The 24,371-nt window shown below is 38.9% G+C and overlaps 2 protein-coding genes and 2 non-coding genes across 5 annotated transcripts in view; 2 read left to right on the top strand and 2 right to left on the bottom strand.

Moving 5' to 3' along the window:
- Positions 1 to 434: 434 nt before the first annotated feature.
- On the top strand, positions 435 to 508 carry trnan-guu (transfer RNA asparagine (anticodon GUU)). The gene has a single exon. It is a non-coding gene; the product is annotated as a tRNA-Asn (tRNA).
- A 1,196-nt stretch (positions 509 to 1,704) lies between these two features.
- On the top strand, positions 1,705 to 1,778 carry trnan-guu (transfer RNA asparagine (anticodon GUU)). The gene has a single exon. It is a non-coding gene; the product is annotated as a tRNA-Asn (tRNA).
- Positions 1,779 to 7,397: 5,619 nt separating this feature from the next.
- Positions 7,398 to 16,508, bottom strand: LOC137174686 (leucine-rich repeat and coiled-coil domain-containing protein PF3D7_0703800-like). Of its 2 annotated transcripts, XM_067580127.1 has the most exons (7): positions 13,599 to 16,508; positions 13,406 to 13,496; positions 12,829 to 13,258; positions 8,726 to 12,373; positions 8,533 to 8,623; positions 8,116 to 8,369; positions 7,398 to 7,567 (listed from the first exon to the last, which is right to left on the bottom strand). In XM_067580127.1, the coding sequence occupies exons 2-3, from the start codon at positions 13,491 to 13,493 to the stop codon at positions 12,885 to 12,887; spliced, it is 462 nt and encodes a 153-aa protein (XP_067436228.1). In that variant the 5' UTR covers positions 13,494 to 13,496; positions 13,599 to 16,508; the 3' UTR covers positions 7,398 to 7,567; positions 8,116 to 8,369; positions 8,533 to 8,623; positions 8,726 to 12,373; positions 12,829 to 12,884. The 2 variants fall into 2 exon arrangements, with proteins under 2 accessions (XP_067436228.1, XP_067436227.1); XM_067580126.1 differs by having other exon boundaries at positions 13,406 to 16,508.
- Positions 16,509 to 19,713: 3,205 nt separating this feature from the next.
- Positions 19,714 to 24,371, bottom strand: part of LOC137174684 (DNA polymerase nu-like) — a 71,034-nt gene continuing 66,376 nt past the window's right edge. The window contains exon 14 of the mRNA XM_067580125.1: positions 19,714 to 19,805. The gene's annotated coding sequence lies outside the window, so the exon portion shown is untranslated. The remainder of the gene's footprint in view (positions 19,806 to 24,371) is intronic.

Raw genomic sequence — 24,371 nt, 5'->3', positions numbered from 1 at the left:
ATGCTTGGGTTAAGCACTGCTCCGGCTTATCATAGGCTCTGTACATAACCAGCTAACATCATGATAAGGGTTAGAAAAAGCTGTCCCTAAAGTATGACAGTGTGGTGGAATGAATGAGAGGATGATTATCAGTGGCTGTTGTATGAAAACAACAATTAGTGCATTAGACTGTTAACCCAAAGGTTGATGATGAAAATATCATGGCATGTCCTTCCAGCTATGTTATAGCTTGTTATAATCCATTTATTAATTGTCTACTTGCTTTGTTAGCTTGTTGTACCACCAATCAAAAGCTCTTGACTTTCTGCTACATTAAATTTCTCACAGAGCTCTTTTCTTTCAATATACCACGGTTCAAATTTCTGCGATATTGCCCTTCCAAAGGTATACAGCGATGCAGCGAAGCCACGCCCCCTCTGAAACAGGACAAAACAGTCTCTGTGGCGCAATCGGTTAGCGCGTTCGGCTGTTAACCGAAAGGTTGGTGGTTCGAGCCCACCCAGGGACGTCGACTTTTCTGCTTAAATAACCAGCTAACACGGTGTTAGGTGGTAAGGGTTAAAGAAGTCTGGTGCTACAGTGTGGGGGAATGAATGAGAGCAACATCATCAGAAACGGTAGTTCTTGTATGCAAATTTATTCGCGCATTCGTCTGCTAACCCAAAGATTGATGGTTAAAATATTGTTGTATGTCATTACAACTATGTTGTAGCGCCTTATAGTCCATTTATCAATTTTTTACGTCATCTTTGCTGCATAGACAATGGCTACCGTAGTTTGTTTTAAGATGGTTATAAAGGCTAATGGAAGTGATGACATTGTCACTGTTACTTGTGTGAAAGACTTGACTCGCGAACGCCATTCCATTTACAGGACTTGGTTAGCTCGTTGTGCTACATGTCACCACGTCTTGACTTTGCGCTACATTGTAAATTTCTCACAGAACTCTTTTCCTTCAATATACCACCACTGAAATTTCTGCGATATTGCCCTTGGACAAGTAAACAGCCATGCAGGTGGGTGGGGATTGCAAATCGAAGCCACGCCCCCTCTGAAACAGGACAAAGCAGTCTCTGTGGCGCAATCGGTTAGCGCGTTCGGCTGTTAACCGAAAGGTTGGTGGTTCAAGCCCACCCAGGGACGTTGCCTTTTCTGCTTAAATAACCAGCTAACACGGTGTTAGGTGGTAAGGGTTAAAGAAGTCTGGTGCTACAGTGTGGGGGAATGAAGGAGAGCAAAATCATCAGAAACGGTAGTTCTTGTATGCAAATTTATTCGCGCATTCGTCTGCTAACCCAAAGATTGATGGTTAAAATATTGTTGTATGTCATTACAACTATGTTGTAGCGCCTTATAGTCCATTTATCAATTTTTTACTTGATCTTTGCTGCATAGACAATGGCTACTGTAGTTTGTTTTAAGATGGTTCTAAAGGCTAATGGAAGTGATGACATTGTCACTGTTACTTGTGTGAAAGACTTGACTCGCGAACGCCATTCCATTTACAGGACTTGGTTAGCTTGTTGTGCTACATCTCACCACGTCTTGACTTTGTGCAACATTGTAAATTTCTAAAAGAACTCTTTTCCTTCAATAGGCCATGATTCTAAATTCTGCCGTATTGCCCTGGTAGAGGTAAACAGCGATGCAGGTGGGTGGGGATTGCAAATTGAAGCCACACCCCCTCTGTGACAGGACAAAGCAGTCTCTGTGGCGCAATCGGTTAGCGCGTTCGGCTGTTAACCGAAAGGTTGGTGGTTCGAGCCCACCCAGGGACGTAGGGTCTTGTGTTTACACAGCCAGCTAACATCATGTTCAGGGTTAGAGAGAGCTGTAGCCAAAGTATCACAGGTTGGTGGAATGAATGAGAGGATGATCATCAGTAACTGTTGTATAAAAATTGGTTAGTGCATTGGACTGTTAACCCAAAGGTTGATGATGAAAACATCATGGCATGTCGTTATAGCTTGTTATAATCCCTTTACTAATTGTTAACTTGATATACACCCCATAAACAATGACTACCCTGGTTTGTTTAAAAATGGCTACAAAACCTAATGGCATCGATAGGATTGTGGCACTCTGGAGAGAAGTCCCTGGTGTGGCAGACGCCAATGGGGAACGCCATTCTGTTTACAATGCGTTCTTGGCTGGTTGTATCACAAATCGAAACCTCTTGACTTTGTGCTACATTGTAAATTTCTCACAGAACTCTTTTCCTTCAATATACCACCATTGAAATTTCTGCGATATTGCCCTTCGACAAGTAAACAGTGATGCAGGTGGGTGGGGATTGCAAATTGAAGCCACGCCCCCTCTGAAACAGGACAAAGCAGTCTCTGTGGCGCAATCGGTTAGCGCGTTTGGCTGTTAACCGAAAGGTTGGTGGTTCAAGCCCACCCAGGGACGTCCACTTTTCTGCTTAAATAACCAGCTAACACGGTGTTAGGTGGTAAGGGTTAAAGAAGTCTGGTGCCTCAGTGTGGGGGAATGAATGAGAGCAAAATCATCAGAAACGGTAGTTCTTGTATGCAAATTTATTCGCGCATTCGTCTGCTAACCCAAAGATTGATGGTTAAAATATTGTTGTATGTCATTACAAGCATATTGTAGCGCCTGACAGTCCATTTATCAATTTTTTTACTTTATCTTTGCTGCATAGACAATGGCTACCGTAGTTTGTTTTGACATGGTTTCAAAGACTAATCGGAGTGATAATATTGTCACTTTCAGGAGAGAAGTTACTTGTGTGAAAGACTTGACTCGTGAACGCCATTCCATTTACAGGACTTCGTTAGCTCGTTGTGCTACATCTCACCACGTCTTGACTTTGTGCAACATTGTAAATTTCTAAAAGAACTCTTTTCCTTCAATAGGCCATGATTCTAAATTCTGCCGTATTGCCCTGGTAGAGGTAAACGGCGATGAAGGTGGGTGGGGATTGCAAATTGAAGCCACACCCCCTCTGTAACAGGACAAAGTAGTCTCTGTGGCGCAATCGGTTAGCGCATTCGGCTGTTAACCGAAAGGTTGGTGGTTCAAGCCCACCCAGGGACGTAGGGTTTTCTTCTTAAATAACTAGGTACTATGATGTTAGGTGGTAAGGGTTAGAGAAATCTGAGCTACAGTGTGGGGGAATGAGCAAAATCATCAGAGCAATATTACTTGAAAAATGGGTGAAACATGAAGGGGAGGTATTGTCCGAAAAAAAAACCCCTTCATTTTACCAATTTTTCAGATAATAACCCCCCCTTATTTATTTTACCCATTTTTCCAGACCATTACAATCAAGTTTTGATATCCAGTCAAAGATCTATTAAACGATGGACTAATCTCCCTATCTTGTTAATTGGCTGGGTTAATATTATCAAGATGAATATGTTGCCTGAATTCCCTTATCTGTTTCTGGCTATTCCTTTTGCCCATCCATCTCATCTGTTCAAGAAATTTTTAAAAATTTAAAACGGTAAACATCCATCCAACATGCACAGACAAGAGCAGCGATGCACTGGTTTAAAGACAATTGCATCAACAATGGAAAACTATAGCACTTCACAGCTCCCTTTACATCTTTTTTTTAAAAAAAATTCTGATATAGTGAATAACCTAATGAAAGACACCCTAAATCCAACGTTTACCATTACTTTGCATGTCTTTACTGTATGTATAAAAATATAAAAAAACCCAATAAATATATTCAAGCAAAAAAACAAAACAAAAAAACATCCAACATACAGGACCTTTAGACTGTAAAGCAAAGACTTATAAATTACTTTGCAAATTAAAGTAGGTATCATCTTTTTCAAAACTGTGGATATTTCAATCTGAAGTAGATCGAAGTATGGATCCACTGTGCCCAAGTTCAGAGCAGAGAAACTCCCTTCACTTTTTCTCAGATTTGTGGCCATCCAGTGTCAGTGTAACTCATACACACTGAACACACACATTCAAAACCCTTAAGATTAAAACTGACGGTGCTGGGAAAATAATTGACACTGCTGCAGAGATCAGTGTCAATATGGTGGTCATCACAAAACAATCAATTAGATGCTGAAAACAGCAGCTGGTGTGAAATGAAACAGTGAAAAAAATTAAAGCGGTCCAGCAGCTGGTAACGCCTCTCCATGGTAAACTTGTTCCAGAAAAAACAACAGAGTTAAAAAAAACAAAAAAACAAACGCAACAAAATTCAGGATGGCAGAGAGTCAACATGACATCCTCAGCCTACAAAGATGCTTTTGTTATGTCAGTTCATGCTATAAATTATATCAAGTGACACAAGACCAAGGTGATGAGAGTTAAGATAAGAGTATATTTTGTATAAAACTGTGTTTTGTCAGGTGTTTAGCTCAGCTGGCTTTCATCAACAGTGAGCACAGGCTAGATAGTGGTTGAATAAGGTATGACTATTTGCTGAACATGTATACCTCTGGTGTGTATATGTGTCATCTTGGATTTTAAGCAAATATCATATGACTGTGGTTTGTCTTACCTCTGGCTCCATTTAGGAGATGAGTATCAATATTTCTTTAAGATAATTCTAGCCATGGTACCACTGTGGCTCTAGGGGTGGCAATGTCAATCTGTTGGTCCTCTACTTTGGTCCACACTGAAATATCTCAACAACTATTTGACGGATAGACATGAAATTTTGTCTAGACATTCACAGCCCCCAGAAGATGAATCATCCCTGACTTATCTTTTAGTGCAACCAGCAGGTCAATGTTTTCACTTATCCTGTGAAATATCTGTCGACTTTTATAGCACCACCATAAAGTTGACATTTTTGGTCTTGTTTGAAATTCCTCAACAACTATTGGATGGGATTGCCATGAAATTTGGCCAACACATTCGTATCCCCTTGCCATATATTGAAATAACTTTGATCCCTTAGCTTTTCATCTAGTGCCATCATCATGATTAAATTCATCCAATACTTTGGTTAATGACCAAATACTTGGAAAACTAATGACATTCTTATCAGCCTCAGCTGTGAGTGCTACTTAGCAAATTCTAACACAGTAAACTAAGATGGTGAACATGGTAAATGGTTATTAAGAGTTTTTAACAAGTCTTGGAGAGTCTCAGTCTTGTTTTATTACAGTCAGAAAAGCCAAGTTATTTATAACTTTGGCGCCTTTTTAAAGAAAGTTTTGCCTCTGTTTAACTAATTTTCGTAGAACTGCATTCTTGCTGGATTCATTACTTTGTTATTATTGTGTTGTATATGTTGTTTGTACTCAAAACATGTAATCAAGGCCTATGAGTATGAATCACAACTTGTCAAAACTGTCACATAGCGTCATTCCCATTTGTGCCAATACACTATTGCCTGCAACAGTTAAACATGTCATGTGACTGGTTTCTTGTCTTGAGTTATACTAGTTTTAGAGTTTGAGGAATATAAAAATATAATAATATAATAATATAAACTCTTTAAATGCTTAGTCATTGCATGTTGGCGTCTTTACCCTGCAGCTCCATGCTGGTGCTCTGGTTGGTAGGAGGCCACAGCAACAGTAGGAGCCCGGAGAACTTGCCAGTGTTAGCAGGACACCATGAATAAGTGATATGCATGATAATACATTAAATATACATATTTTACAGGGCGTCCATAAATTTCTCATTACATGACAATCTTGGAAAATGCCTGACCGGTGCTGCAGAAAAAATTGCCCAAGAGGGACAGAGATAGAGAGAGAGAGAGAGCTTTGAATTTCAAGAGGCGTTTGAAACACATGGTGTATAGGAAAGGCAAAGTAACCATAGAGTTACCAATGTTTCAGCTTCTACCACATGTTTAAACATCAGTATACTATAGGCTGCAGTACAGATGGAATTTATGACAATAAAGCTGATGTTTATGACATTTAATAAATGGAATATTTGTTTAAATTTACTTTATCGTGATTGCATTAGGGGAGAACGGGGTAACATGAGCCACTTTTTACATTTGATGATTTTACTGCAAAATGAAAGTGCATTTGTTTCAAATAATAGTAGCTATAAATACCTCAGGTTGTCGTGTACCCATGGAAATTAAAACAAGTTATCTAATTATTATGGTTTTAGAACAATGACCCATCAAAAAAAGTCCCATGGCACAACTCACCCCAAGGTAGGGGTAAAATGAGCAGAGCATGGGGATGGGGTAATTAGTGCTACCATTAAATATTGATATAAAAATTACACAAAATCAAACAAATTTGAGATAATTTTGAACTTTATTAATGCCATCAATTTAACAAAGGCAAAAACTCATACTTTTCAGTAAAATTATATGTTTGTGTCCTGTTGTTCAACATGTTACTTACCTAGCCACCAGTTCCCCTACAGTGAGGGGATCTGGTGGCTCTGTTATGCTTTGGGGGGCATTTTGCTGGCATGGTTTGGATCCACTTGTCCCCTTAGAGGGAAGAGTCACTGCAAATCAATACAAAGTTCTTCTGAGTGATCACCTTTATCCTATGATCAAACATTTCTACCTTGATGGGAGTTGTTTCTTCGAGGATGACTGTAGTGGAAATGTAAGATGAATTCACAGAGAGCAAGTTGTCTTTCAGAGTTTATTGCAATATCCAGAATACAAATATTTGCAAGTCCAGATCTCCCAGTTTGCTAGGCTGAAGAGATACTGAATGAAGTTCAGTGTTGGTACTTGCATATACAGCCACATGCATCACAGTCATCCCATATTCATCACCCTAACAATTATTTTTAATTAATTCTCCATTTCTCTAGAGACTTTCTTTCGGTCTCTGCTGAGAATTAAGAGTTGAAGGCCAAATCCTTGTCTGCCATTCCTCCCAGGACACTCCCTCTAAAGTTACAGTGACTGAGTCAGACACCTCACCTTTGATAGTACCTGTTAGGAACATTTTCATACGGGAAGCAGATCATAAAGTCTATGTATATGTTTCCATTTCAATGACAATGCCCGCATTCAAAGGGCACGAGGGGTCACTGAATGGTTTGATGAGTATGAAAATGATGTGAATCATATGCTATGGCCTTCACAGTCACCAGATCTCAACCTATTTGAACACTTATGGGAGATTTTGAACCGGGGTGTATTTTCCCAATTGAGAAAATATGTTTTCAGGGACTTCAAGAAATTAAATGTCACATTTTAATCCGTATTTTAAAGGAAGCCTTTTCTAACAACAGCCACTGCAGGGAGAAAACAAGTCCATCTTTTGGTCAAAAATTGTCAACCAAACCACTGAGATACCAATCCTGAGTGTTTTTTTAGCAAGCTAGAGCAGATCATATCTTAAAAAGAAGAAGCACCCTTGAATTAAAATACAGTAATGACACAGAAAATGGCACTTTTCAGGGTTTGTAATGTGTTAATGAACATTTGGGGGACACAAATAATGAGTCAAAGGCACAAATGCTGATGCTGAGACAAACAATTTATTTTTCATGGTTATTTAAGGCTTTTACAAGATCACATTACTGCAAGACATAGCCTCAGTTGGTTTAATGCTGAAATGCTATTTTCTGTCATTGTAAGTGTGGTGATCATGATCGCTGTGATGTTGACGATCTGGGTTGATTTGGAGAGCTGCAGAGGAAGAGCAAACACAAATACATGTTAATTTATAGGCTACAAAATGTGAGAAAAAATGATCTGTTTTAGGTAGAGATGTTCTTCACTCAATGATCTGTACATCGTGTTCTCTTGAGATTAAATGTTACTTTACATCATGGTAGTTTTCTGTGGGATGTTCAGTCAGATATAGTGTCTTTTGGTACGAATTCTGTCTTAAATTTGAGCAGACAAGACAAGTACTTACTTTTACAGAATATTTGACAAAGCTTAGATGTATGGTCATATTTGATCTTAAGAGGATCAGATAAAGTGATCACTGGGTGAGGAACATTTCAGTCTAATGCTGCACACTCAAATTTTAATCTCTCCTCAAAAAAGAAAATAAAAACAAATAGTGAAGTGACTGATTACAGGTGTTGACTACAGTTAATAAACATGCCACGTTCACCATTTTTGCTGTCATTGTTACTCATTAGCCTTGACATCACTGTTTGCTCCAATGATACAAATAAATTTTCATACAAGTATGAAAAGAAGTTACATATACTTCATATACATACAGACAGGATGTTGTGAGGGATCAGCCTTCACAGCTTTTTCAGCTGTTTTTTAAAGTCGCCCAGATTGTACGTCTTCCCTTTATATGTGAAAACGTATTCCTCAGGCACTTCATCTTCCAAAGCGTCCTTCATTTGCTCTTCATCTTCCAAAGCGTCGTCCATGTGCTCTTCATCTGCCAAAGCGTCCTTCTCCTGGATGGCATCATCTTTTGGCTCCCGAATGTTAAACTTTTCCTGGTTGGCTAAATAATAAGCTGTGGAAATTAGAAAGAAGGACAGGTACTGAAAAAATACGTTTTTATAGTTTAACTAAATTAAATAATAACATGAGACATTCACAACCAAAGAGTTATGACGTTTCAATACATCTGTGATGCAGACCAGTGCACACACCACATTACTTCATCATGTAGTTACCTTTGATTTGTGCAGCAATCTCTTGAGCTGGTTCTGCATTGGTCGCAGCCACAAAAGCAAAGATCAAAAACACAATTTGGATCCTCATTTTCTGAAAGAAAACACAAAACCTTATAAAAACACAATCAAATGCTCTTTCAGTAATCATAAACGGATCCTGTTGGGTCTGTGTACAGAGTCAAATGAAGCTCACCTTCAGTTTGCAGTAGTTGTCAGGTATTGCTGCTGTCGACAAGCTGATACTTCAACTCGAATCAGAAGTATTGTGACTTTCTGACTGATTCACTTCAAATATATATACTTTTGAGTTCCCGTTGAGCATAATTGTTCTGTGTTTGTACAATGCCACAGCCCAAATCTCATCCAATCAAGAGTTTCCACGTTTTACCATAAAGTGACGAATGATGCTCCAAGGCATATGATGCGGTTACACGGCTCGCCCACATACCCTGAGTTACCAGTTTATTTTAGTAGGTACACGAATCTAATGTGATCCAGTACATCAATAATCCAGCCATATAGTAATATGAATGATAAATAAATATCTTTGTAAAGCTTACAATGCTCAGTTTCTGTTGACACTGCGTCATCTAGGTGTTTGTTGACTCTAGGGTAATTCTTATAGTCATGGTATTGTATTGGATTGCATTAATACTGAGAGGCATAAAATACTATATTTAAGGAAGGTTATGTCACATTTTCAATTTAATAGTGCCTATAAGAGACATTGTGGAAGAAAAATCGTCCACATCAACTATTCCACTTTGGTCTGTTCATATTTCCTGTATATAGTTTTATTGGTTGTAAAGAAACTCTGTGTTAAAGCTCCCACGTCAAGTAGCTTCACTTCCCTCAACAACAGGCTGTACACATGAAACATCTTAAGGCCGATATCATCCATAGCAAGGTCAGACCTGTTTATTTTTCTTAGCTTGGGAGGACCACCCATTCCTTCTCACTACTCAGGGTTTCTCTCAGCAGCTTCATGAGTGGGTCTCAGGAGCTACGAACTATTGTGCCAATTGGAAGAATATTTAGAGCTAACATAAAAAACTTCATGAACATGGCCACAGGTCTAATGCTGAATTTTTGTTTCTCAGAAACAGTTTCATGTATGGCTTTGTGCCTCTGATCTGTGTTGTATTGGATTGCATTAATGTTGAAAGGTGTTACAAATTTTTATACAATTAATTTAGGGAGAAATACATCTTAGACACACCTCTCAATCTGGTGAGATCTAATACAACTCTGACACTAACATTTCTTCAAAATTTACCATGACAGCACCTCTCTAACAAAGTGTCATGAAAAGCTGAACACTATAAGCTAAAAAATTGTATTTTTGCAGGGCTATTGTATTGTTCAGGTGAGCTAATACACTAATAAGTCAGTGCAGATATAAACATTTAGATTGTGTTTATTTATATTGCTTATTCATGAATAAAACAACAGTCTTCCCACATCACTGTCAGGATGTAAGAGGTTAATTGTGGTATCACTGTCTAGTGTGATTTTATATCTACTGAGGCACAAATGTGGGATGAGGTGCAACAGTGTCTTTTGTTGATATGATTAATATAACCATTAATGCCAGAGTCACTACAACTACCACTTTTACTGCTTCTACTTTTCTTCAACTGTTTGTTTAAGAGTTCACACAGATCTTAAGTTGTTGCCTCTGCAAACGAGCAGATGGAACACATTAAAGTCTTAAAGACTGCCTTTTCAGGAAGCCCTGAAGGATGAAATTCAAATTTTAAAACCTCTTTGTTTTGTTAAAAAAAAAAAAAAAAGTGTTTGTCTTACACCTGCTACACTGGCTGAGGTGTAAGCTGATGTGTCAGTCCAGCATAGAGTTCGTTATATCCTGCAGGGAAAATTATGAAACAATGAGGTAAAAATAAAGGAGCTGTTCTTAACATCTCTCCTTTTAAGGCAGAAATTGAATCAAACCATTAAAATTGTAGCTGAACATGGCATCCAGGCACCTACATGAGTGAAATAAGTTGCTTGTTTTCTCCTCAGAAGTAGATGTTTGTATCTTGCTTCACTTAGACAAAGCTCCTTTACAGTGTTACATTTTCATTTAGCAGATGTTTTTACATCTGAAAGTTAATACAACACAAGAAAGGATTTATTCAGGAGAGACTAACCTGAGTAAGTAGGTGCCAACAGGCAGTGCACAGAGGCAATGCAAAGAATGCATAGAAGCATTTTTTTTCAGTCCATCAGGTGTAGAGGTGTTTGCAAAACAGCTTCGTCTTTAGCTTTTTCTTAAAGATCAAGAGGGACTCTGCGGATCGAATAGAGTTTGGTAGCTTGTTGCACCACCAGGGAACTAGATAAGAGTCTGGCTAGTGATTTAAGGCCCTGTTGTGGTGGTGGTACCAGGCACCTTTCATTGGCAGAGTGTAGCGAGTGGGAGGGAGTGTAGACCTGGACTTCAGGTAGTCAGGAGCTGTTTAGTTGCTGTTTTTTAAGTGAGTGTCAGGGTTTTGAATTTGATGCGGGCAGCAATTGGGAGCCAATGGAGGGATATGAACAGCGGGGTGATGTGCGTTTTGGGCTGGTTGATAATAAAGCTGGTATTTATGACATTCAATAAACTGAATACTCGTTTGAGTTTTCTTTACTGCGTGTGCAGTATAGTTTTTCATATTGAAATAAAATCTATTTTCTTCCACTTTAGTTGTTAAAGCCCCTGAAAGCTTTCCCAATAATATTAAATATTGATGACAAATAAGCAACAATCAAAGAAAAAGCTGATAAAACATAATGAGTTATTATTATTAAGAGTTTAACACTCTAAAACTCAGCTAATCTGATTCATTAGGACTATGTGGTTTGATCAAATTTGATTGACAGTGGCCTGGCTAAATAAACAAACAACCTCACAGCTGTTATCAGATTCGGATTCAAATGTCACTAAGTATCTCTCATGTGAATAAACTAAGACTTTATTACCTATAATAAGAAGCTGATGGAGGAAAAATGTTTTCAGGGACTTCAAGAAATTAAATGTCACATTTTAATCCGTATTTTAAAGGAAGACTTCTAACAACAGCCACTGCAGGGAGAAAGGAAGTCCATCTTTTGGTCAGAAATTGTCTGCAAAACCACTGAGATACCAATCCTGAGTGTTTTGTAGCAAGCTAGAGCAGATCATATCTTAAAAAAATATTTGTGAAATAAAAGGAACAAAGATAGAAGCACCCTGCAGTTCTGCATCGCGATCCATGAGGTTTTTAAAAACAGTTTTATTTAACTCAAACCTTGCTTTCTTATCACCAACAGCAACCTGTTTCTCCCTAAAGAGAACTCTGCTGAGACAAGTTTTTGATAATACACCCTGGAGGGTTGACTCAGTCAGCTGTTCTGTTTATTGTATATTTGCTTACTGTGTAGCTCTAGGGAGATTCAGTTTAATGTCTGGAAGTGACTCAAAGAAATTTAAACATATGTAACTGAATTGCATCATTCATAGCCCTTCAGAAAGGCCAGTATGTGCAGATTTAAGAAATTATTAGGAACATAGCAATGTGACCAATTCTGTAAGTAAATGTAAAATAGACACATATATAACTTCAGGAATTAAAATACAGTAATGATACAGAAAATGTTACATTTAGGGGACACACATAATGAGTCAAAGTCACAAAAACTGTTAGAATTGATGCTGAGACAAACATTTTATTTTATGTTGTCATTTAAGGCTTTTACAAGATCACATTACTGCAAGACATAGCCTCAGTTGGTTTAATGCTGAAATGCTATTTTCTGTCTTTGTAAGTGTGGTGATCATGATCGCTGTGATGTTGACGATCTGGGTTGATTTGGAGAGCTGCAGAGGAAGAGCAGACACAAATACAGGTTAATTTATAGACTACAAAATGTGAGAAAAAATGATCTGTTTTAGGTAGAGATGTTCTTCACTCAATGATCTGTACATCGTGTTCTCTTGAGATTAAATGTTACTTTACATCATGGTAGTTTTCTGTGGGATGTTCAGTCAGATATAGTGTCTTTTGGTACGAATTCTGTCTTAAATTTGAGCAGACAAGACAAGTACTTATTATTACTACAGAATATTGATAAAATACCTCACAGATAGCTTATATGTATGGTCACATTTGATCTTAAGAGGCTCAGATAAAGTGATCACTGGGTGTGGAACATTTCAGTCTAATGCTGCACACTCAAATTTTAATCTCTCCTCAAAAAAGACAACAAATAGTGAAGTGACTGATTACAGGTGTTGACTACAGTTAATCCACAGTTTATTTAACCTTTTCTTACAAAGTCTGGTGCATGGTACTTCATCTTTCCAGGTGTGCACCTCCGAAAGTGTCCATCTAGGGCTCTTCGTCTCCGAAAGTGTCCATCTCGGGCTCTTCGTCTCCGAAAGTGTCCATCTCGGGCTCTTCGTCTCCGAAAGAGTCCCTCATTTGCTCGTCATCTCCCAAAGCATCATTCATCTGCTCTTCATCTCCGAAAGAGTCCATCATCTGCTCTTCATCTCCGAAAGAGTCCCTCATCTGCTCTTCATCTCCGAAAGAGTCCCTCATCTGCTCTTCATCTCGCAAAGCGTCTTTCTTCTGCTCTTCATCTCCCAAAGCGTCTTTCTTCTGCTCTTCATCTCCCAAAGCGTCTTTCTTCTGCTCTTCATCTCCCAAAGCGTCTTTCTTCTGCTCTTTATCTTCCAAAGCGTCCTTCACGTGCTCTTCAACTGGGATTTAGAAAGAAGGACAGGTACTGAAAAAATACATTTTTATAGTTGAATTAAATTAAATAATAACATGAGACATTCACAACCAAAGAGTTATGACGTTTCAATACATCTGTGATACAGACCATTACTTCATGATGTAGTTACCTGGGACTTGTGCAGCAGAGGTTTGTGTTGGTGCTGCACTGATCGCAGCCACAAAAGCGAAGACCAGAAACACAATTTGGATCCTCATTTTCTGAAAGAAAACACAAAACCTTATAAAAACACAATCAAATGCTCTTTTAGTAATTATAAATGGATTCTGTTGGATCTGTGCACAGAGTCAAATGAAGCTCACCTTCAGTTTGCAGTTGTCGTCAGGTATTGCTACTGTCGACAAGCTGATACTTCAACTCGAATCAGTAGTATTGTGACTTTCTGACTGATTCACTTCAAATATATATACTTTTGTGTTCTTGTTGAGCATATTTGTTTTGTGTGTGTACTATGTTTACAGCCCAAATCTCATCCAATCACGTGTTTCCATATGTTTTGCCATTAAGTGACAAACAATGCTCCAAGGCATATGATGCAGAGTACGGCCTCTTACAGAGTAAAGACACAACAAGGCTGGTCATTTGCAAGGTTGAACTACACACTTGTATTTCATTTCACATTATTCACTAATGTCAAATACTGATCAGATGTACAATATGTTTGCAAATTTATCAATTGAAGCATATTTCTATACAAGCAACCTAGTAACAAATCGAGTATGCCATGTTCCAAATCACACAATAATTCAACAAGAAAAGGATTTGAAACCTTGTGGTAAATTAATCAAGAGCTGGATATTTATTGACTGTTACAGGAAGGTAAGCACTGTGAGCCCCAGGAAAGCAGCTGTTTTAAAATGGTGTTGTGGAAACTGCAGCGTGCTCCTGGAATAATTACATACTTTTTAACTTGATGTGCAGATGTAACATTATCTCGGGTCACATAGGCTGTGGTTCCTGGATCCAGGCCTGCTCTTTACTGGCCAAATCCAGTAAAGAGCAGGACAGAGTTGCAAGCATAACCTTAAACTAATATAAACTAAACTCTAATGTACAGCTTTCCAGCATTGCTCTACAGGTTAATTATTTAATTACTTTAAAAAAGATTTTGATGGTGGTTCCTTGATTGTAAACTCCCCTAAATCAAATAAAGAGCAGGTCAGATGTAAGCTTAAACTGAAATAAAGTAATGTAAGCTAAACTAAAGTAAAATGTGGAGATGATATATTTAAATGCGTACATGGCTCGCTCACATATCTGGAGTTACCAGTTAATATAATTATATAATTATATAAGTAGTATTTTTGAAAGGCCGTTGTATTGTACATTGTGATATGATTAATATAACCATTAATGCCAGAATCATTACAACTACCAAAGCCACTTTTACTGCTTCTACTTTTCGTTTGTTAAATAGTTCACACAGTTCTTAAGCAATCAGACAAGTTGTTGCCTCTGTAAATAAGCAGATGGAACACATTAATGTCTTAAAGACTGCCTTTTCAGGAAGCCCTGAGGAATGAAATTCAAATTAAAAAAAAAAAACTTGGACAAACCCTTGTTTGTCTTACACCTGCTGCTCCAGCACTGGCTGAGCTGTAAACTGATGTGTCAGCCCAGCATAGAGTTCATAATCTCCTGCTGGAAAAATCATGGAACAATATGGTAAAAAATGAAGAAACTGTTCTCATCTCACCTTTTAAGACAGAAATAGAATCAAACCATTAAAATTGTAGCTGAAGATTGCATCCTGGCAACTACGTGACTAAAATAAGTTAAACTTTCTGGAAAAACCAATGCAAAGCAGATAAACAAAGCACCCAAAACAAAACCCCAGACCTCCCAAAAATCAAGCTAGAAATACTAAACAAGCTCAACAACCATAAGGTAAAACTGGAACTAAGTAGACACACAGAGTGAACACAGGAAACCATAAGAACAAAAAACACAGAGTCCAAAAACCATGAGTCCGTAACAGTTAGTTGGTCATCGATCCTGACACCCAAGTTTCTGGTAGACTTTGTGGGCGTGAGCTGGATTGATTTGAGCTGCATATTGATCTGTTGTTGTATAGAGGGACTGGCTGGGATGACAAGTAGGTCAGTCTTTGAGAGGTTAAGCTGAAGGTTGCGTTCTTTCATCCACGCCAAGATATAGGCGAGGCATGATGAGATCCATGCCGAGACTGTGATGTCTTCTGGTGGGAACAATGGGAAGAGCTGGGTGTCATCAGCATAGCAATGGTATGAGAAACCATGGGAGCAGATGATTGCACCAAGTGAGGTGGTGTATATTGAGAAGAGAAGGGGACCGAGCATTGATCCTTAAAGAACCCCTGTGGATAAGCCGTGCAGTTTAAACACTTCCCCCCTCCAAGATACTCTTAAAGATCTCCCTGGTAGGACATGAACCAGTGGAGGACAGATCCTGAGATATCAAGCTCTGTGAGTGTGTAGAGGAGGATTTGGTGGTTAACTGTGTCGAAAGAAGCTGACAGACCTAGCAGCAATAGAACTGAGGACCGACCAACCAGCAGCTCTGGCCGAATGCAGTGATTCCATTACTGACGGGAGTGCAGTCTCTGTAAAGTGACCACGCTCAAAGCTGGACTGATTCGGATCATAAAGGTTGTTCTCACAAAGGAATTCAGAGACTTGGTTGAAGTCTGTGGGCTCAAGTATATTGGATAGGAAGAGTAGGAGTGAAACCGGTCAGTAGTTTTCAACCTGGGCTGGGTTGAGTGTAGGTTTTTGAACAGTAGGGTGACCCAAGCTTGCTTAAATGCAGTGGAGAACAAACCCGTTGTAAGCGAGGAGTTGATGATATGAGTGACTGTGGGGGAAATGGTCTGTAGGAGGTTTCATGGTATCAGGTCCAGTGGACAGGTAGTGGGATGAGAGTCCAGAAGCTTGGAGATGTCCTCCTCAGTCAGAGGGGAGAATGAGAGGAGTGAGGTCCTGTTAGTTGGCAGCGGCAGACTGAGTTGGTCAGGCTCAGAGAACTGGTTACTGATGGCAGAAACCTTATCAGTAAAGAACGAGGCAAACATGTCTCGAGTGAGCAAGGTCAGAGTAGGTGACCTGAGGAGTGAATTAAAAGCAGAAAACATTTTTCTAGCATCTGTGGTGCCACAGAGCTTGTTCTGATAGTAAGTGGTCTTAGCTGTTTTTAAACTGGAGGAGAATGATGCCATGAGACACCGAAAGTCACTGAGGTCACTTTAATGGTGCTTGTAAGAGACATGGTGGAAGAAAAATCATCCTCATCAACTATTCCACTTTGGTCTGTTCATATTTCCTGTGTATAGTTTTACTGGTTATAAAAAAATTAACCTCCCTGAAGCTTCACCTCCCTCAATAACAGGCTGTATTCAAGAAACATCTTAAGGGCAACATCATCCATAGCAACAAGGTCAGACGTGATAATTTTTCTTAGCTTGGGAGATCCACCCATTTCTTCCCACTACTCAGGGTTGCTCTCAGCAGCTTCATCAGTGGGTCTCAAGAGGAAACTGTTAGCTACAAACTATTGTGCCTACTGGAGGAATAACTAGAGCTACAATAAAATAATTAATGAGTATGGCCACAGGTCTAATGCTGAATTTTTGTGTCTCAGAAACAACTTCCTGTGTGTTACAAAGTTTTATAGTCTTCATTTAGGGAGAGATACATCTTAGACACACCACTCAATGTGGTGAAATCTAATACAACTCTAACACTTACATTTCCTCAAAATTTACTATAACAACTCTCTAACAAAGTGTTGTGAAAAGCTGAACACTATAAGCTAAAAAACGGTATTTTTGCAGGGCTATTGTATTGTCCAGGTGAAATAATACCTACTGTTGATATGATTAATATAACCATTAGTACCAGAGTCACTACAACTACCAACGCTACTTTTACTGCTTCTACTCAACAGTTTGGTAAATAGTTCACATAGTTCTTAAACAATCAAGTTGTTGCCGCTGTAAACAAGCAGATGGAGATTAATGTCTTAAGGACTGCCTATTTCAGGAAGCCCTGAGGAATGAAATTCAAATTTAAAAAAAAAAACCCTTGGACAAATCCTTGTTTGTCTTACACCTGCTGCACTGGCTGAGCTGTAAACTGATGTGTCAGTGCAGCATAGAGTTCGTTATATCCTGCAGGGAAAATTATGAAACAGTATGTTAAAAATATAGGAGCTGTTCTCAACATCTCACCTTTTCAGGCAGAAACTGAATTATTAAATTGTAGCTGAACATGGCATCCGGATACCTACATGACTGAAATAAGTTTTCTGTTCAGTAGTAGATGTTTGTATCTTGCTTCACTTAGACTAAGCTCCTTTAGGCTCAGTTGCTAAAAAACAGTTGGTTACAATGGATTAAGAAGTAAAATACTATAATATTTAAGGAAGGTTATGTCACATTGGGCCTCATGCAGGAAGTGATATATGAACAAATTTCCTCTTATTTTTGTTTGTATCTATGATTTGTTCTTATTTTGTTAGTACCCATTGATTTCTGGGATTCACCAATGTTTTCTTATTTTTGCTCTTCTCTTTCGTAAGAGAAAATTTTACTAGTGGTCAAGAGCACGCTTACCGAGACAAGAAAAAAACACATTGTGTTTTCAAAGTCCACAAATTGTTTGTCCAATGCAAGATAACAGTTTTAAATTTGAGGAACATGAAAACAGGCATGAATATTATATAATCAAATTTAGATTATTATATGCTTTTATAATGATTGGATTATGAAATTTGTGGGCTAAAGAAATACTATTGGTCCACTAATCCCACTTAAGACTATAGAAACCCTTGGATGATATTGCGTGTGTTCAGCTTCTGAGTGTCCCTCTGCTGTCACAGCATTTACAACATCACAAATGTTTTGCCATTGCTAGGTTTTTGATTTTCCTGTAGAACCAGTCCTGAAGTCCTTTAAAATCACATGTTTAACTTTGTTTAAGTTTATTTAGCTGTCGATTTCACTGCTGCTGAGGTTCTTCTTTCAGCCTTTTTTTGGTGGCATCTCTCCAATTCTTGGGCATGTGCCAGAGTATTTGCACACAGCACAACACCTGCCCTTATATAGTGTTTAGGGGGTGTTTTCAATGCTAATAACAAACAATCAGCTGCGTGCCTACAATTTATGATCATGTGGGATTCATCATTCAGCACACCTGGGTAAGAACAGATTTAGGTGGTTCAGAACGTTTGGTGCATCTGAAGTTGACTTCTCTTATTTTTTCTCTTAACAGAAAATATAAGAGAATTTTAAGAAAATGTTGCTGCATGAGGCCCATCTCCACTTTAATGGTGCTTATAAAAGATATAGTTGAAGAAAAATCTTCCTCATCAACTATTCCACATTTGGTCTGTTCATATTTCTTGTATATAGTTTTACAGGTTATTTAAAAAAAGCTGTTAAAGCTCCCAGGTCAAGAAGCTTCACCTCCCTCAACAACAGGCTGTATTCATGAAACATCTTAAGGCTGACATCATCCATAGCAACAAAGTCAGAGCTGCTAATTTTTCTTAGCTTGGATGATCCTCCCATTACTTCCCACTACTCAGGGTTGCTCTCAGCAGCTTCATGAGTGGGTCTCAGGAGGAAACTGTTAGCTAAGAACTATTGTGCCTACCGGAGGAATAATTAGAGCTAAGATAAAATACTTCATGAATGTGGCCACTCATCTATAATACTGAATTTTTGTGTGGCCTTGTACCTCTGACCTGTGACCACAAGAGGGAGACAGGCCTCTGGTAGTAAGCAAAAGAGATTTGAGCCTGAAAAAGAACTGAACTACTTTGTGATGCATGAAGGCATATATGGCAGAAGATGGATAGAAGTACAAAATAGTAAATAGCTTATTTCTTTATTTTTTTATTGCAATTTTTATTGAAATTAACCTTTATTCTCAGTTGTCCTGCCTGTTTACAATCCAACAAATCCAATTAAAAAATACACAAAGTAGTCTATGTTGATCTTTCTTTGCTCTTTTCTAACTATTATTTATAATATCTTAATGTCTTATCCAGTATATAATATAATAAGAGATACCGTTATTTTATTTTTTAATCTATACTCTTGTGTCAGTGCCAGTTTGTGTACATTTGTATGATGTGCATATTGTCAAACGGGGAGGAAATGTGTTATACTCTCACTGAAAAGTCTGCACAAGGCCATATATAAATACAAGTCATTGTGAGGCTTTTATGTTATATACATGCTGTGCTTCTCATCAATAATCATATCATAATCATAAAGTGATCACTTAGAATATCTCAGTGAAATGTGTGAGTAAAAAAAGCAAAGCTATTTCGATAGCTACTGAAAATGGGAGAGGAGGAAAACCAACCTGGTGTACCCTCTGCCTCTGCCGAGGCTTTAAACTTCTGAGCAGACTCCTGTCGGGCTGCCAACTCACTGAAAGGAGTCAGAGGTCATGGCAGGAGCAGAGGCAGGAGAGCCAGCAGTGGCATGGTGGGACCTTTTGAGGGGGCTCGGGGGGTTTCCTCAGCTGCAGGGAAACACAAAGTGTCAGAGGTCATATTCAAGATAATTAGAACAATATGTGGGGCTCTGTGTGGGGATTTTCAACTGGTCTATTAATGTGGAGAATAACTGAGAAGTACTTGAGCACATATTAGTTTGCGTTTTGTTTATTTGTAATCACAGTAGAGATGTGGCTTTAAGACAGCAATGTTGCTCAGAGTGAATTATCTATGACATTTGGTACAGAAATTCAGTCGTACTTTAAGATTAGTGCTAACAAAGCATGTCAACATTATGCAGTTTAATACAGAGTGCATTATTTTTCTTTTTCTCTTTCCTCTAGTGGAACATTCACTGCAAACTTGACATTTTCTGCCCCACTAGGGATATAAAAGTAGCAAAGTTGTCCAACAATTTTGTTTTCCAGTTTGTAATTAGAGCATATAGTATATAAATTATTTCCTTTAGGAAAGACAGAACATAAGCATTTGTTCAGAACATTCAATTCAATTTTATTTATATAGCGCCAAATCACAAAAAAGTCACCTCAGAGCACTTTTCACATAGAGCAGGTCTAGACTGTACTCTTTAATTTACAGAGACCCAACAATGCCACCATGAGCAAGCACTTGGGGACAGTGGTAAGGAAAAACTCCCCTTTCATGGGAAGAAACCTCAAGCAGAACCTGGTTCTAGGTGGGCGGCCATCTGCTTTGACTGGTTGGGTTGAGAGAGAAAGAAAAGGGGGGGGGGGCACACAGAGAAGCAGAACAACAACAACAACAATAAATACATGATTAGCAACAACAAACAGCAGTAACAGCTGGAGAAGGGCGTCCCCATGGCCATGGGCTGGAGCCTGTTCCTTGGAGTTACCTGCGGATTAGAAAGCACAAAGAACTCCGGAAGAAGTCAAGTTAGTAACATGCAGTAATGGTAAATGAATACATACAGATGGAGAAGAGGAGAGAGGAGCTCAGGGCATCATGGGAATTCACCCGGCAGTCTAGGCCTATAGCAGCATAACTAAGGGCTGATCCGAGGTGAGCTTGGTCGGCCCTAACGAAAAGCTTTATCAAAACGGAAAGTTTTAAGCCTACTCTTAAACGTAGAGAGGGTGTCTGCCCCCCGGACTGAATCTGGAAGATGGTTCCACAGGAGAGGAGCCTGATAGCTGAAGGCTCTGCCTCCCATTCTACTTTTGGAGACTGTAGGAACCCCTAGTAAGCCTGCATTCTGGGAGCACAGTGTTCTAGTGGGATAATACGGTACTATGAGCTCTTCAAGATATGATGGTGCCTGACCATTAAGGGATTTGTCGGTGAGGAGAAGGATTTTAAATTCAATTCTGGATTTTACAGGAAGCCAATGCAGCAAAGCTAAGATGGGAGAAATGTGATCTCTTTTTCTAGTTTTTGTCAGTACACGTGCAGCTGCATTCTGGACCAGCTGGAGAGTCTTTAGAGACTTTTTAGGGCAGCCTGACAATAATGAATTACAATAATCCAGCCTAGAAGTAAAAAATGTGTGGACTATTTTTTCTGTATCTTTTTGAGACAGGATGTGCCTGATTTTTGCAATATTACGTAAGTGAAAAAAGGCAGTCCTTGAAATTTGTTTTATCAGGGAGTTAAAGGAATAATATTACCTAAAGGAAGCATATACAAGGTGAATAGTAATGGTCCAAGAATAGAACCTTGTGGAACTCCGTGTCTAACTTTTGCCTTCATGGAGGATTCATCGTTAAAATGTGCAAACTGAAATCGATCTGATAAATAGGACTGATAAACAGGACTTAAACCAGCTTAATGCAGTTTCTTTGATGCCAATTAAATGCTGGTATAATTAGTTTTACCTTCTAATTTACAGCATATTTTAGTGTTGATAGTGCAGGTATTGTTCGCCATTGTCATGGATGTATTTTAACCATGTCATTGAAAATCAATTCCTACCCACTTCTGACACAAACAGCCATGAAGTTTGAGAGTTTCCATCAGGCTGTGAGTTCAAAGTTACATCACTTTGTGGCGGCATCATCTGACATGTGACGAGAGCATTTAGCATTCTGTTGCGCTTGACCTCAAACATCTTTATTCTATTAGTTGCTTTTATGTGTTTTGGTTTTGATGGGTTTTTTTGTCATTGCATTTGTTTTGTGGTCATAGTCAGCATATTGTTTTGTATTGTTCTGTTCCCTAAAACTACTGCATGTGATTCATCTTGTTTGTATTGCAGCACATTCACTCATGCTGCAAAATAACACTGGCTCAATATCTGACACATTACAAAGAGTTTTTTTTTCCCTTGGTGGCTGTGGTGTAGCTGTTATGAAACCATTATTTTCCAGCTCATATTGGTCTAACTACTGTTGTTCTCCTGTTGGCTGATGTGTCAGTCAAACAAACATGTGATTACAACACAGGATGTAGTAAAGACTGCGCTTTTGAGCGACTTGACGAGGGTCCAGAAGGAGAAAATTAACTATCCACTGGCTGACTGAGTGAAAGCCAGTAAACTGTAAACTCAGCTGGCTAAACACATTTCTACAAACCATTTTCTTGGGGGGTAAAAAGTCATAAAAAATATTATAAAAAGTCAAATGTGTTAACCACAGACTAAAAAAATACTGCATTTTTTTCATGAAAATACTTTTCTCAGCTATATTTTTCATATTTTATTTGTTTGAACATACAAGGTACAACCTGAGGCTGTTTTAGATTCTCACCGATATATATATTTTATCTTGTTTTATATTTTTATTTTTTTATGAATATATGTTTTATGAATTGTATTTATGAATTTATGAATATACTTTTGAACAGTCTAAATGGTCAGTGAATAGAGCTTTTTGATGTTTATTTATATTTGATGTGGAGTTCTTTCATATGCACCTTGAAGAAATAGAAAGCAGACTAAAGCTGTTGTTGCATTTCCAAAATTTTGACACAGACTTGGTACTGCAGTGGCCAAAAAGAGATGATGTACATTTGGGTATATCATCAATATTTATTGTCATCATGTGTCCTTTTGGTTTATTTGTTGTGGCTGTTATATGTATTGCATCTCAGTCACTATAAAATTAGATGTTTTTACAACTGTACAACTGTTTTTGTGCCCTCACGTCATGGTAGCGATATTATCGACAGCACTTGAAGGCAGCACTGCCAGGAGTCAACCGGAGGGAAACACTGCGCATGCTCGGAGCATCCTCCACCCGGTCGGCATGGTGAGACCCGCTGCAGAGCAGGTGCTGATGCATAGAAAAATATCTTCCTTCCGCATTTCCTTGTCGACCAAATGTCCAGGCTGAGCGGGGCATGTGAGGACTTTTTGACTCTGCAGATTATGCGTCTGCCCTCTACCTCCCGGCTCCGCGGGTGGGAGGATGGAAGGGGGGTGGGTGCCTTAACGGAGGCGGGAGTGGGGGGTAGATGCAGCCTTATCAATAGCAGGTTGCCTCAGATGATCCAGTTCAAACTAGTTTTGCTATACATATGCGACTGTGACTCTGCAAGGTTCAACACTTCCTCAAGGAAGTCTCAGATTTAGAGCCAAAAAACATTCTCATATGTTCTGTGGGCTTCAATGAAAATATTAAATCCAGTTTTCTTCATTTCAGTGCCAAGGCGAACTTTATAGGATGATATTCATATTGCATGACAGTGATGCGCAATATTGGCTACAGTGATATGGACATGGGCCCTATTGTTATCCAGCATCTTCATATGAGTTTTTCCTCATTTGTGAAGGGAAATCACACTATTTTCATTACATGTAAATGTAAACTTCATCCCCTGACCATTAAAGAACGTTGTGCCATAATAAAAAAATAATAAAACACACACACACAAACAAATAATGACAGCACTTGTTTGTGACTCTGTGTAATAACAGTCACGATTAATTACAGGGAGTGTAGAGGGACAACAAAGGACCGGATCGAGCATCATCGTCATCGTCATCACCACCAGTGCCGCCACAGTCGTGCGTAAAGCCGGTACTTGTCGCCGCTGTTACTTCTATACGGTGTTAGTCGCCGACAGATGGGCAAATGGGAAGTTTCAGATGCGCAGTAAAAGCCAGATAATCTCCGTGTCGGGACTGATGTATGACAGGAACGGGGTGACAAAGCGAAGGGAAGCCGTGGAGGAATCACTGCACTGCAGCAGAGCTGTCAGTCAACAGGCGGAGGAGGCTGCACACAGCCCCACTGTGCGCCTGTGATGTGCAACCACTGCCCAGACATTAGGGCGACTACCAGCTGAATTTAAGGCTTGGTAATGTCCTCTTAATGTCGATTTATATCAGCATATTCATTTATATGTCTTACATCAGTCTTTTCCTCCCCCTTATTGTCACAGTAGCCTATTTATCTGCGCAACAACGGAGATGTGAAGTCATTTAGGAGTTTCAAGGCAACATCGAAGCATTTTCACCTCGAATTTAATTATAGACCTGAATAAAAAGTTATTATGAACTTATTTTTTATTCGTCTAAGGAGCTGCAGTAACCCTGTCACTAGGATTTCCTTCCTGTTTGACGCATCGCCCTCTCTTTACCTTGCGCCTTTGTGCTGCGTATCGCATCCTTT

Source organism: Thunnus thynnus, chromosome 22 (genome assembly GCF_963924715.1).
Source record: "Thunnus thynnus chromosome 22, fThuThy2.1, whole genome shotgun sequence".
Classification (NCBI taxonomy): Eukaryota; Metazoa; Chordata; class Actinopteri; order Scombriformes; family Scombridae; genus Thunnus; species Thunnus thynnus.
Note: the sequence above shows the minus strand (reverse complement) of the source record. Positions and strands in the feature narration are given on the sequence as shown.